The sequence below is a fragment of the Scyliorhinus torazame genome, chromosome 30, assembly GCF_047496885.1.
Source record: "Scyliorhinus torazame isolate Kashiwa2021f chromosome 30, sScyTor2.1, whole genome shotgun sequence".
NCBI lineage: Eukaryota > Metazoa > Chordata > Chondrichthyes > Carcharhiniformes > Scyliorhinidae > Scyliorhinus > Scyliorhinus torazame.
This window is the reverse complement of record NC_092736.1, coordinates 16,522,752-16,536,691: the sequence shown is the minus strand read 5'-3', so window position 1 is coordinate 16,536,691 and position 13,940 is coordinate 16,522,752. Positions and strand designations below refer to the sequence as shown.

Below are 13,940 nucleotides of genomic sequence, written 5' to 3'. Positions count from 1 at the left end.
TCGTTTGGAGAGCTGGTGCAGGCACGATGGGGATGGTGATCTCGGCGGATGGCCGTTTATGCGAACACGGGTATAGGACGTCCTGGCAGCCATCACTGCACTGGATCCGGAACAAATTCTGGGAGGCGTTTGTAAGGAGTGCCCCACTGGCTGCAGGTTGTCCCAAGGCTAGACAATCAGCGGCAGGCTTCCACGGGCTTGGCGGGATTCACATAGTTAAAATATTCCATGAGATTTCCTGCTGCCGGCAGGATTCTCCCCAGTTTCCTCACCGGAACTGACACGTTGAAAAATATGGTGAGAAGAACTTGCATTTATATAGCCACTTTCACACATCTCAGGACAATTAAATACTTCAATCGAGGCATTCAAGCAGGAATTAGGTAATTATTGAATAGCAACAATGTGCAGGGGAAAAGGCAGGGGAATAGCCTCCCCAAACAGGTGCCGGAATGTGGTGACTAGGGGCTTATCACAGTAACTTCATTTGAAGCCTACTTGTGACAATAAGCGATTTTCATTCATTCATTTTATAAGTCATAATGCTTGTTTAGGGAGCTGGTGTTGGCACGCTGGGCCGAATGGCCTCCTTTATATTTATTTGTTCATGGGATTTGGGTGTCGGTGGCTGGGCCAGCATTTATTGCCCACCCCTGAGGCAGTAAAGAGGTATATTGCTGTGCATCTGGAATCACATGTAGACCAGGCAGATTTCCTTCCTTAAAGGGCATTAGTGAAGCAGATGGGTTTTTACGACAATCATTTCACAGTCGTCATAATAATAATCGCTTATTATCACAAGTAGGCTTCAACGAATTTACTGTGAAAAGCCCCTGGTCGCCGAATTCCGGCGCCTGTTCGGGGAGGCCGGTACGGGAATTGAACCCGCGCTGCTGGCCTTGTTCTGCATTACAAGCCAGCTATTTAGCCCACTGCGCTAAATCAGTCATCATTAGACTTTTAATTCCAGCACTATATTGAATTCAAATTGTACCAACTGCCGTGGTGGGATTTGAACCCCTGTCCTTGGAACATTACCCTGCGTCTCCGAATCATTAGTCCAGTGATGGTCCTACTCCGCCACTGCGCCCCCCCCTCCCCCTCCACTGTGCTGTAATGATTCTGTGATTGAAGTGTAAATGATGTGGCGGTCTGCCTTTGGGGACAGGCAGTGCAGCACTCCCTCGGTACTGAAATTGGAGGGTCAGCCTCGAGTTTGCGCTCAAGTCTCCGGAGTGGGAGTTGAACGCACGACTTTCTGACTCAGGGCACCGACAGTGAGCCATGGCTGATATTCTAATACACGTCAGCCTGGTGCCTGTAGAGCTCGTGTAAGGTGCCTGAATTTTAATATAATAATAATCACTTATTGTCACAAGTAGGCTTCAATGAAGTTACTGTGAAAAGCCCCTGGTCGCCACATTCCGGCGCCTGTTCGGGGAGGCCGGTACGGGAATTGAACCCGCGCTGCTGGCCTTGTTCTGCATTACAAGCCAGCTGTTTAGCCCACTGTGCTAAACCAGCCCCTTATTGGTGGACTAACGATCTCATCTCTTTATTCCCAGCCTGCCGTGTGCACCCGGGAACTGTGCGTTTTCTCATTCTACACGCTGGGAGTGATGTCTGGAGCAGCGGAAGAGGTTGCCACTGGAGCGGAGGTGGGTAGTCCTGCTTGACCTGTTTTAGAAACGGAAGCTAATTGGCTCAATACCAGCAACCTGTTCGGGTCATGTAAATAAAAGCGGGAGGTGCTTAAAAAACCCGGCAGCCCTGGCAGCACCTGTGGAGAGGGAAACAGAGGGGGCCGCATTCTCTGTTGCACCGACAGCACACCCCACGCCCGGGGATTTCCCGAGGGCATGGGGCTGCCCACAATGGGAACCCCATTGGCCGGCTGGCGAGACGGAGAATCCCAACCGCGAGACCAGAAGATCCCGTCGTTGGCCAATGATGGGCCGCTTCCGCCATTGCAAAACATGCAGGGGGTTGCGGGGAAAATTCTGCCCCACATTTTGATTCTATGACTTCTTCAGAGCCTAATTTTAGAGAGCCTCTAACAAGCGGCACTGAGTCACATTGGACATATTAGTTCAGATAACAAACTTAGACAGAGGTGTCAGTGTTAAGGAGTGCCTGAGAGGAGGGGAGAGAGGTAGAGGGAGACATTCCAGAGCGTGGGGCTGAGGCAACTTAATGTGCAGCCACCAATGATGGAGCGATTAAAGCAGTAATGGGCAACCTGGGCTCGCGGGTGGGCCTTACAAGAGGCCCTCCTTCATCTCAGTGGGCCGCACGATTGAAACCGGGGCTTGTTCACCAACCGTGACCCCACGAATAAGTCTGAATGCATTTACTACACACCGAATATTTTGTAACGAGTTATAGAAAATGCATAATCGCTCGTATATTAATAGAAGAATCATCAATTTAAAATTGTAAAAACAAAATAAATATTTGCACTCCGGACGCAGAGGGGCGCACGGCTCTGACAGTCAATCTTGTGAGCAGTCAGCGCGCACCTTACTTCACTCGCCCTCGCTTTTTGTGTGAATCACTTCAGTCGCACCGGTAGGAAAAAAGACTACACGGACATAAATCGGCAGAATGTGGCGACCCTGCCTGTGGGCAGCGGTCAAGAAAATGGGCTGCACTCGGAACCCAGATGGGCCGCATGTGGCCCCCGGGATGCAGGTTGCCCACCAAAAGAACAAAGAAAAGTACAGCACAGGGACAGACCCTTCGGCCCTCCAAGCCTGCGCCGACCATGCTGTCCGACTAAACTAAAATCTTCCACACTTCCGGGGTCTGAATCCCTCTATTCCCATCCTATTCATGTATTTGTCAATTGTAGATAGATAGATAGATAGATGGATAGATAGATAGCATCATAAACGTCACTATCGTCCCTGCTTCCATCACCTTCTCCGGCAGCACGTTCCAGGCACCCACTACCCTCTGTGTAAAAACCTTGCCTCGTACATCTCCTTTAAACCTTCCCCCTCGCACCTTAAACCTATGCCCCCGAGTAATTGACCCCTCTACCCTGGGAAAAAGTCTCTGACTATCCACTCTGTCTCTGCCCCTCATAATTTTGTAGGCCTCTATCAGGTCGCCCCTCAACCTCCGTCGTTCCAGTGAGAACAAACCAAGACTATTCAACCTCTCATTATAGCTAATGCCCTCCGTACCAGGCAACATCCTGGTAAATCTCTTCTGCACCCTCTCTAAAGCCTCCACATCCTTCTGGTAGTGTGGTGACCAGAATTGAACACTATACTCCAAGTGTGGCCTAACTAAGGCTCTATACAGCTGCAACATGACTTGCCAATTTTTATCCTCAATGCCCTGGCCAATGAAGGCAAGCATGCCGTATGCTTCCTTGACTATCTTCTCCACCTGTGTTGCCCCTTTCAGTGATCTGTGGGCCTGTACACCTAGATCTCTCTGACTGTCAATATTCTTGAGGGTTCTACCATTCACTGTATATTCCCTATCTGTATTAGACCTTCCAAAATGCATTACCTCACATTTGTCCGGATTAAACTCCATCTGCCATCTCTCCGCCAAAGTCTCCAAACGATCTAAATCCTGCTGTATCCTCTGAAAGTCCTCATCGCTATCCGCAATTCCACCGAACTTTGTGTCGTCCGCAAACCTACTAATCAGGCCAGTTACATTTTCCTCCAAATCATTTATATATACTATGAACAGCAGTCCTCACCAAAGGGAAGGAATTGGTGGATGTTGAGTCTGGAGAAGGGTGTGTAGATAGCCTGGGTCACCTTGAGATCCAAAAAGACGAGTGTTGGGCGTCTTGAAAAATATTAAGGTAGATAAGTCCTCAGGGCCTGATGGGATCTACCCCAGAATACTGAAGGAGGCAAGAGAGGAAATTGCTGAGGCCTTGCCAGAAATCTTTGGATCCTCACTGTCTTCAGGTGATGTCCCAGAGGACTGGAGAATAGCCAATGTTGTTCCTTTGTTTAAGAAGGGTAGCAAGGATAATCCAGGGAACTACAGGCCAGTGAGCCTTATGTCAGTGGTAGGGAAATTACTGGAGAGAATTCTTCTACTCCCATTTGGAAGCATATGGACATATTAGCGAGAGACAGCACGGTTTTGTCAAGGAGGTCGTGTCTCACTAACTTGATAAAGTTTTTCGAGGAGGTCACAACGATGATTGATGCAGGTAGGGCAGTGGATGTTGTCTACATGGACTTCAGTAAGGCCTTTGACAAGGTGCCTCATGGCAGACTGGTACAAAAAGTGAAGTCACACAAGATCAGAGGTGAGCTGGCAAGATAGATACAGAACTGGCTAGGTCATAGAAGGCAGAGAGTAGCAATGGAAGGGTGCTTTTCTCATTGGAGGGCTGTGACTAGTGGCGTTCTGCAGGGATCAGTGCTGGGACCTTTGCTGTTCGTAGTATATATAAATGATTCGGAGGAAAATGTAACTGGTCTGATTAGTAAGTTTGTGGACGACACAAAGGTTGGTGGAATTGCGGATAGCGATGAGGACTGTCAGAGGATACAGCAGGATTTAGATTGTTTGGAGACTTGGGCGGAGAGATGGCAGATGGAGTTTAATCCGGACAAATGTGAGGTAATGCATGTTGGAAGGTCTAATGCAGGTAGGGAATATACAGTGAATGGTAGAACCCTCAAGAGTATTGACAGTCAGAGAGATCTAGGTGTACAGGCCCACAGGTCACTGAAAGCGGCAACACAGGTGGAGAAGGTAGTCAAGAAGGCATACGGCATGCTTGCCTTCATTGGCCGGATCATTGAGTATAAAATTTGGCAAGTCATTTTACAGTTGTGTAGAACCTTATTTAGGCCACACTTGGAGTATAGTGTTCAATTCTGGTCGCCACACTACCAGAAGGATGTGGAGGCTTTAGAGAGGGTGCAGAAGAGATTTACCAGGATGTTGCCTGGTATGGAGGGCATTAGCTATGAGGAGAGGTTGAATAAACTTGGTTTGTTCTCATTGGAATGACGGAGGTTGAGGGGCAACCTGATAGAAGTCTACAAAATTATGAGGGGCATAGACAGGGTGGATAGTCAGAGACTTTTTCCCAGGGTAGAGGGGTCAATTACTGGGGGGCATAGGTTTAAGGTGCGAGGGGCAAGGTTTAGAGGAGATGTACGAGGCAAGTTTTTTCACAGAGGGTAGTGGGTGCCTGGAACTCGCTTCCGGAGGAGGTGGTGGAAGCAGGGACGACAGTGACGTTCCAGGGGCATCTTGACAAATACATGAATAGGATGGGAATAGAGGGATACACACCCCAGAAATGTAGAAGATTTTAGTTGAGATGGGCAGCATGGTCGGCACAGGCTTGGAGGGCCGAAGGGCCTGTTCCTGTGCTGTACTTTTCTTTGTCCTTTGTTCTTTGAGACATCACCTGAAGACAGTGAGGATCCAAAGATTTCTGTCAAGGCCTCAGCCATTTCCTCTCTTTCCTCCTTCAGCATTATCGGGTAGATTCCATCGGGCCCTGGGGACTTATCCACCTTAATATTTTTCAAGATGCCCAACACCTCTTCCTTTTGGATCTCAATGTGACTCAGGCTATCTACACACCCTTCTCCAGACTCAACAGCCTTCTCTTTGGTGAATACTGATGCAAAGTATTCATTTAGTACCTCGCCCATTTCCTCTGGCTCCACACATAGATTCCCTCCCCTGTCCTTCAGTGGGCCAACCCTTTCCCTGGCTACCCTCTTGCTTTTAATATACGTGTAAAAAGCCTTGGGATTTTCCTTAACCCTATTTGCCAATTACTTTTCGTGACCCCTTTTAGCCCTCCTAACTCCTTGATTAAGTTCCTTCCTACTTTCCTTATATTCCACACAGGCTTCGTCTGTTCCCAGCCTTCCAGTCCTGACAAATGCCTCCTTTTTCTTTTTGACGGGGCCTACAATGTCTCTTGTTATCCAAGGTTCCCGAAATTTGCCATATTTATCCTTCTTCCGCACAGGAACATGCCGGTCCTGAATTCTTTTCAACTGAGATTTGAAAGCCTCCCACATGTCAGATGTTGATTTACCCTCAAACATCCGCCCCCAATCTGGGTTCTTCAGTTCCCGCCTAATATTGTTATAATTAGCCTTCCCCCAATTTAGCACATTCACCCTAGGATCACTCTTATCCTTGTCCACCAGCACTTTAAAACTTACTGAATTGTGGTCACTGTTCCCGAAATGCTCCAGGACTGAAACTTCTACCACCTGGCTGGACTCATTCACCAATACCAGGTCCAGTACAGCCCCTTCCCTAGTTGGACCATCTACATATTGTTTTAAGAAGCCCTCCTGGATGCTCCTTACAAACTGTGCCCCGTCCAAGCCCCTAGCACTAATTGAGTCCCAGTCAATATTGGGGAAGTTAAATTCTCCCATCACAACAACCCTGTTGCTTTTACTCCTTTGCAAAATCTGTCTACCTATCTGCTCCTCTATCTTCCGCTGGCTGTTGGGAGGACTGTAGTAAACCTCCAACATTGTGACTGCACCCTTCTTATTCCTGATCTCTACCCATATAGCCTCACTGCCCTCTGCGGTGTCTCCTGCAGTACAGCTGTGATATTCTCCCTAACAAGTAGCGCAACTCCTCCACCCCTTTTACATCCCCCTCTATCCCGCCTGAAACATCTAAATCTTGGAATGTGTAGCTGCCAATCCTGTCCTTCCCTCAACCTGGTCTCTGTCATGGCAACAACACCATAGTTCCAAGTACTAATCCAAGCTCTAAGTTCATCTGCCTTACCCGTAATACTCCTTGCATTAAAACATAAGGGGCGGGATTCTCCCCTACTCAGCGGGGCGGGCTGTACCGGCGCCGAGGAGTGGCGTGAACCACTACGGCGTCGGGCCGCTCGGAAAGTGCGGAATCCTCCACACCTTCAGGGGCTAGGCCAGCGCCGGCGGGGTTGGCACTGCGCCAGCCGGCGGGGAAGGGCCTCCGCCAGCAGGCGTGAGTTGGTGAATACACGGGAGCACCAGCGTATGCTGGCGTCATCCCAACGCATGCGCAGGGGGGGTTCTTCTCCACGCCGGCCACGGCGGAGGTTGACAGCAGCCGGCACGGACGGAAAGAGTGCTCCCACGGCACAGGCCCGCCCGCGGATCGGTGGGCCCCGATCGCGGGCCAGGACACCGTGGGGGCATCCCCCGGGGCCAGATCCCCCCACCCCCATGGGGACTTTGCAGGCCGCCTGTAGAGCCAGGTCCCGCCAGTACGGACCTGGTTTGATTTACGCCGGCAGGACCGGCCGAAAATGGACGGCCGCTCGACCCATCGCGGGCCGGAGAACCGGCGGGAGGGCCGCTGTTAGCGGCCGCCGACTGGCGCGATTCCCGCCCCCGCCAAAACCCCGGCGGCGGAGAATTCGGCAGCCGGTGTGGGGGCGGAAGGGCGGGATTCACGCCGCCCCCAGCGATTCTCTGACCCGGCGGGGGGGTCGGAGAATCCCGCCCATGCACTTCAGGCCACCAGTCCCGCTGTTTTCAGCAACATCTCCCTGTCTGCTCTTCCTCAGAGCTATACTGGCCCTATTCCCTAGTTCTCCCTCAATATTTTCACCTTCTGACCTATTGCTCCGGTACCTACCCCCCTGCCATACTAGTTTAAATCCTCCCATGTGACACTAGCAAACCTCGCGGCCAGGATATTTATGCCTCTCCAGTTTAGATGCAACCCGTCCTTCCTATACAGGTCACACCTGCCCCGGAAGAGCTCCCAGTGGTCCAGATAACTGAAAACCTCCATCCCACACCAGCCGTTTAGCCACGTGTTTAGCTGCTCTATCTTCCTAATGCTGGATTAAAGGTAGCGATGTTTCTGAGGCCGGTATTGTTTGAAGAATGTAGTTATCTTCGACATTCGTTGGGCTGGAGGGGATTATCGAGATAAGGAGGGGCAAGGCCGGTGGGGGGATTTAAAAACACGGCTGAGAATTTTAAAGTCAAGATGTTGCTTGTCTGACCCCCACTGTAGGTCAGCGAGCTCAGGCATGGTGAGGGGAAACAGGATCTGGCGCAAGTGGAGACATGGACAGCAGAGTTTGGATAACGTAACGTTTACGGAGGGTAGAATGTGGGTGTGTGTTGGAACAGTCAGGTCTAGAGGTAACAAAGGCCTGAACGAGGGTTTTGGGAGCAGATGGCCTCTCACCTCCTGACCCCTCCCGCTCCCCCCCCACCCACCCCCCTCTACCCCCCAAAGCCAGTCCACCATCTGCAAGGCACAAACCAGGAGTTTAATGGAATACTCTCCATCTGCCTGGATGTGTGCAGCTCGATCCCAACAGTGGCTAGGATACTGCAACAAAACCCCAATGTTTTATTTCAATTTTGTTAGACTGTGTGAAAAGGATACTTCCCTTGTCTGTGACATTGGGCGGGATTCACTGACAATCCGTGAGTATTTTCGGCGGCGGAGGTGGTCCGCCAACGGGATTTACCGAACCCGTCGCTGTCAACGGGATTTCCCGGTAACTGCAACCCTCATAGAACATTACAGCGCAGTACAGGCCCTTCGGCCCTCGATGTTGCGCCGACCTGTGAAACCACTCTAAAGCCTATCTACACTATTCCCTTATCGTCCATATGTCTATCCAATGACCATTTGAATGCCCTTAGTGTTGGCGAGTACACTACTGTTGCAGGCAGGGCATTCCACGCCCTGACTACTCTCTGAGTAAAGAACCTACCTCTGACATCTGTCCTATATCTATCTCCCCTCAATTTAAAGCTATGTCCCCTCGTGCTAGACATCACCATCTGAGGAAAAAGGCTCTCACTATCCACCCTATCCAATCCTCTGATCACCCTCATCGCCGGGAAAACCGTATGCCGGCGTGGGACCAAAATATCGCGCCGACGTGAACTGACGGTAGATCGCGCCCAACATTACCACGTGAAGTATTCTCTGTCGTAGCCTGGTAGGCATTGCCTACTGTTGGGGTTATATAATGTGGGTCATATAAATTCTAAAGTAAGCCATCAGCGTTTGGACATTTTCCTTCTATAATGCCATTGCTGTTCACCTCTCATCCCCTCCCTCTTTGTTGTCCAGTGTGATGGATAGAATGTCCCTTCTGCAACACCATGGCTGCCACCAACTGGTCCACCATAGTTGCCGCCATTTTCCATCTGCGGTTCTGTCACAGCCAAAAAAGGAAGGTGAGGAGGCAGAGCTATCCTGTCATTCAAACAGACAGGCCGAGAAATGGACGACTTAGACTGAAAAATTATGCCGTCCATCACTGCAAATAATAGTAGCCTCAGTGATGTTTCTTTTGGCGATTTGAATGGAAACATTGGGCAGAATCTGGTTGAGGTATCAGGTATCTCACCTGCCAGCAGGAGAGCTGGCAAGAGGCCTGGGAGCCTCTTTCCCGGAAGGCCTGTCGAACCACAAGTCAATCAGGCAGCGGCGAGGCAGGACTTGCCCTGGAATCAAGACCTCGGTGGGGGAGGGGCAGCAATATCACTGTGGTAATACCAGGTATTGCAGTACCTGAGAGGTGAATGACCACTGGCTAGACCGAGGGGTCTACCATTGGATAATGTACATAGCCCCGCCCTGAGAGGCGGGGTATAAGAACCGATGCCGTCCCAGCAGCCCTCACTTTCTGTATCAGCGCTGTTGGGTACAGTTCTAGCTGATTAAAGCCGATTAGATGACTCCCCTTCGTCTCGAGAGTTATTGATTGTGCATCAATCACCTACCAAGAGCTGCCAGCCAATCAGAGGCCGGCATCTCTTGAGCTCGGCAGCACCACCCGGAAGACCACAGCCGTTGCTGAAAGGGTCGACACCAGAGACGGAAGGTGGTGGAGTGACCTAGGCCGCAGGTCAGTATTGGGGTTGGGGAGGGGGGCTCAGCGGTCCCCCTCCCCTTCCTGATGCCCCCCACCCCTCCCCCACCCTCAACCATCCCCCTCCTGCCCACCACCCCAGGAGATGACAAGCAGTTTACACTGGTTTATCTGTCCTGAGGGTTGCATGGCAACAGGCCCACCAACCTGCCACTCTGTTAATACCAGCAGTGGCAGGACTGAGGCCCTTCATATTTTAAAGGCCTCAACCCAATCACTGAGGGTATTTGAGGTTCCATATCTTCTAAACTCGGCATTTCTTCGTCCGAATTGTCTGGACTAACAGCGGGCTTGCGTTAAAGGTAGGGAAAGGCTACTTGCCTCAAAGAGTGAGAGTGAGGATTTGTTCTTCAGGTGGTGGATCTGTTGGTCGCAATGTGTCGAGCTGCTTTGGAGTCTCCAAGGAAAAGCATTATATTTGAGCCTTACCCTTCTGTTGTGGACCCAAGTGATCCCAAAACTCTGGCGTTCAATCCCAAGGTGAGCTGTTAATAAACTAATTTTACATCTAACCCTGATTGTCGAACTGTCGTAGCTGTCTCTTGTATGTTAGAGTTGAAGTCACCTCAGCAAATTCACCTCCAATTTTCCTTGTTTTGCTGTGGACAGGAGGTTTTGGATTAGCTCCCAGTTCCCTACTTCATTCCATCTATCTCTGTATGTTTGCCCCTATTTCCCCACATTCCATGGGCGGCAGAGTGGTTAGCACTGCCGCCTCACAGCGCCAAGGAACCAGGTTCGATTCCGACCTTAGGTAACTGCCTGCGCGGAGCCCGCACGTTCTCCCCCCGTGTCTGCGTGGGGTTTCCTCCCGGTGCTCCGGTTTCCTACCACAGTCCAAAGATGTGCAGGTTAGCTGGATTGGCCATGCTGAATTGCCCCTTCATGTCCAAAGATGTGCAGGTTAAGTGGGGATTACGGGGACGGGGCAGGGATGGGGGGAGCGGGCCTAGGTCGGGTGCTCTTTCAGAAGGTCGGTGCAGACTCGATGGGCCGAATGTCATCCTTCTGCACTGTAAGGATTCTATAAATGAGATGATGCTATGTAAATATGGGGAAAAGAAGAATTGCAGAAGTACAGCTATTTTCATGAGGGAGGCAAATGGAATGTTGGCCTTTGATTTATTGCAACAACTCATGTATATAAGTGGGGTAGCCTTGCTGCTACTGTACAGGGCGTTGAAGAAATGTGTACAATTGAATGTAATGTGTACCCCTTACTTAAGGGGGATATACTTGCATTGGAAGCAGTTCAGAGAAGTATCACTAGGCTGATTCCTGGGCTGGCGGGATTGATGTATGAGGAGAGATTGACTAGTGGTGATATACATCACTGTAAGTACACAAAGGGTTAATGTACATACACTACACCTAGCTAGACACTAGAGGGAACACCAGAGACATGACACACAGACAGTCAACCAATAGGTCAGTAAGATAGGACACAACCAATGGGCATTCACGATACACACAGAGGTGACACTACCACAGGAGGGCATTACCCCAACCCATATAAAAGGACACAGCACACATGCTCAGTCTCTTTCCAGTGGAGACACTCAGTGAGTACAGACACAGGGTTGATTGAAACACATCACACCCACCACGTGGATTGTAGCAGACTGGTTCGTCAGTCTGAGTAGCTATAGCAGGATTAACAGGAGAGTCGAATCCAAGTAGGAGAATCGTTAACAGTTCAATAGACGTGTTAAAGCTATCTCCAAGTCCGAACCTTCCTTTGTCAGAGTGTACAACAAGGAAGCAGCTTATGCTACGTTGAGAGCATAACAAGACATAGGTTAGGATTGATTTCGCTGGAGTTCATACGAATGATGGGGGGGGGAAACTCATAGAGACATATAAAATTCTATCAGGACTAGATAGGGTGGATGCAGGGAGGATGTTCCCGATGGTGGGCGTGTCCAGAACCAGGGTCACAGCCTGAGGATTCAGGGTAACCCATTTCGGACAGAGATAAGAGACATTTCTTCACCCAGAGAGTGGTGAGTCTGTGGAATTCATTACCACAGGAAGTAGTGGAGGCTAAGACCTTGAATACATTCAAGATGCAGCTGGATATGGCACTTGGGGGCGAAGGGGATCAAGGATTATCGGGAGAAAGCAGGATTAGGCTATTGAGTTGGGCCATCAGCCATGATCGCGACAATGGCGGAGCAGGCTCGAAGGGCCGAAAGGCCTCCTCCTGCTCCTATCTTCTATGTTTCTATGAGGGAAGTTGGAGCAGGGCGGGCTCATAACGCATTGGAGTTTTAAAAAATGAGAGGGAACAGTGGAGGCTAAATCCTTGAACATATTCAAGATTGGGATGGAGAGACTTTTAAATTGTGTGTGTGTGTGTGTGTGTGTGGGGCGGGGGGGGGGGGAGCATGAGAGTTCTGGCAGACAGGCAGGGAAATGGAGGCCATGATCTTATTGACTTGATAGGTCAGGCTTGAAGGGACATCAGGCCCACTCCTTTACCTATTTCTTGTCCTTATGTTTTAGTACCTAGGCGGTTTCCAACAGGGGCCGGGATTGTCCGATCCCAGTCCGTCCCATTACCGCTGCTAGCGAGGACGGGGAATTTGGCGTTCCGCCAAAATTCCCATCCGTTGCAGCGGGACCGAAGAATCCCGCTGGGGTGCACGGATGGACAATCCCACTGGGGTGCACCGATGGAGAATCCCGCTGGTGTGCATGGATGGGGAATCCCACTGGGGTGCACCGATGGGGAATCCCACTGGGGTGCACCGATGGAGAATCCCACTGGGGTGTACTGATGGAGAATCCCGCTGGTGTGCATGGATGGGGAATCCCACTGGGGTGCTCGGATGGAGAATCCCGCTGAAACGTTAGTTCAAACTGCCCAAACTATACACTATTTTCAACAGTAAAGAATTGAAATGCAGCATTTTATTGTCTTGTTTTATCTCATTTTTACCTGGTTATATTTTTCCTCTTCGTTTCCCTTCTACCCCCTTTCTTCAGCCCCGGTAGTTTTGTAGGAAGATTCCTCCCAGTTACCCATAGTAACTTTGCCCGGTATCTGGAATGTTCCAAATATTAATCCTCCCCTAGTTTCTACTCCGTTACATCAGAGATTATTGCAATTAACAAACATTTTTATTCATAATAGCTTCGTGGAATCTTCGGTAAATGTGGACAAAGCTCCTGTGGATCCATGATACTTCGCGGGATAAATCGGACGAATTTCTACCTCAGACTAGCTGACCTTTTGGGAATGATTAGTCAGGAGTTCCACTGGACCCCGTGTCCATCTGATCATCAATGTCGACCATTTATTTCTTGTTATCTCACAAATCCATTGCTCAATTAGAAATCTCCTGGTGAGGGAAACTCTGACGCCGCTTTTACCATATTGGCAGCTGATACTGTTGCGAACTGAAATCTGTTGCCCACGGGATGACCTGCGCCTTAATCATTTTCCTGTTGCCCTCCTGCAGAAGAAGAACTACGAGAGACTACAGAAGGCCCTGGATAGTGTGATGTCCATCAGAGAAATGACGCAGGTATGTCATCAGAGCTCATACTACATGGCTACCTTTTATCTCATTATGGTTTCCCTGCTGTACAGTTAAAAGTTTAGCAACTGAGATCGAAGGCGATGAACGTGGATATTTTGCCTGTTAATGGGGTAGATTTTCAATATGGCCTCTGGTTTTGAACTAGCGTCACAGATGATTGATTGATTTATTGTCACATGTACCGAAGTACAGTGAAAAGTATTTTTCTGCGGCCGAGGGAATGTACACAGTACGTACATAGTAGACAAAAAGAATAATCAACAGAGTACACTGACAAATGGTACATCGACAAACAGTGATTGGTTACAGTGCGGAACAAGGGGCCAAACAAAGCAACTACGTGAGGAAGAGCAGCATGGGTCGTGAATAGTGTTCTTACAGGGAACAGATCAGTCCGAGGGGGAGTCGTTGAGGAGTCTAGTAGCTGTCGGGGAGAAGCTATTCCTATGTTTGGATGTGCGGGTCTTTAGACTTCTGTATCTTCTGCCTGATGGAAGGGTCTGGAAGAG

The 13,940-nt window shown here is 49.9% G+C and overlaps 1 protein-coding gene across 14 annotated transcripts in view; it reads left to right on the top strand.

Annotated features, from left to right (window-relative positions):
• The window catches only part of LOC140404399 (protein mono-ADP-ribosyltransferase PARP6), a 142,176-nt gene that overhangs the window by 84,528 nt on the left and 43,708 nt on the right, over nt 1-13,940 (top strand). For 13 of the 14 annotated variants that reach the window (XR_011938499.1, XR_011938500.1, XR_011938501.1 and 10 more), the window contains 3 exons: nt 1,566-1,658; nt 10,241-10,366; nt 13,351-13,416. Coding sequence is in view for 11 of the 14 variants with exons in the window: in XM_072492879.1 (XP_072348980.1) it covers nt 1,566-1,658; nt 10,241-10,366; nt 13,351-13,416 (285 nt within the window). In the remaining 3 variants the exon portion in view is untranslated. The remainder of the gene's footprint in view (nt 1-1,565; nt 1,659-10,240; nt 10,367-13,350; nt 13,417-13,940) is intronic. The other variant, XM_072492880.1, reaches the window with a different exon arrangement.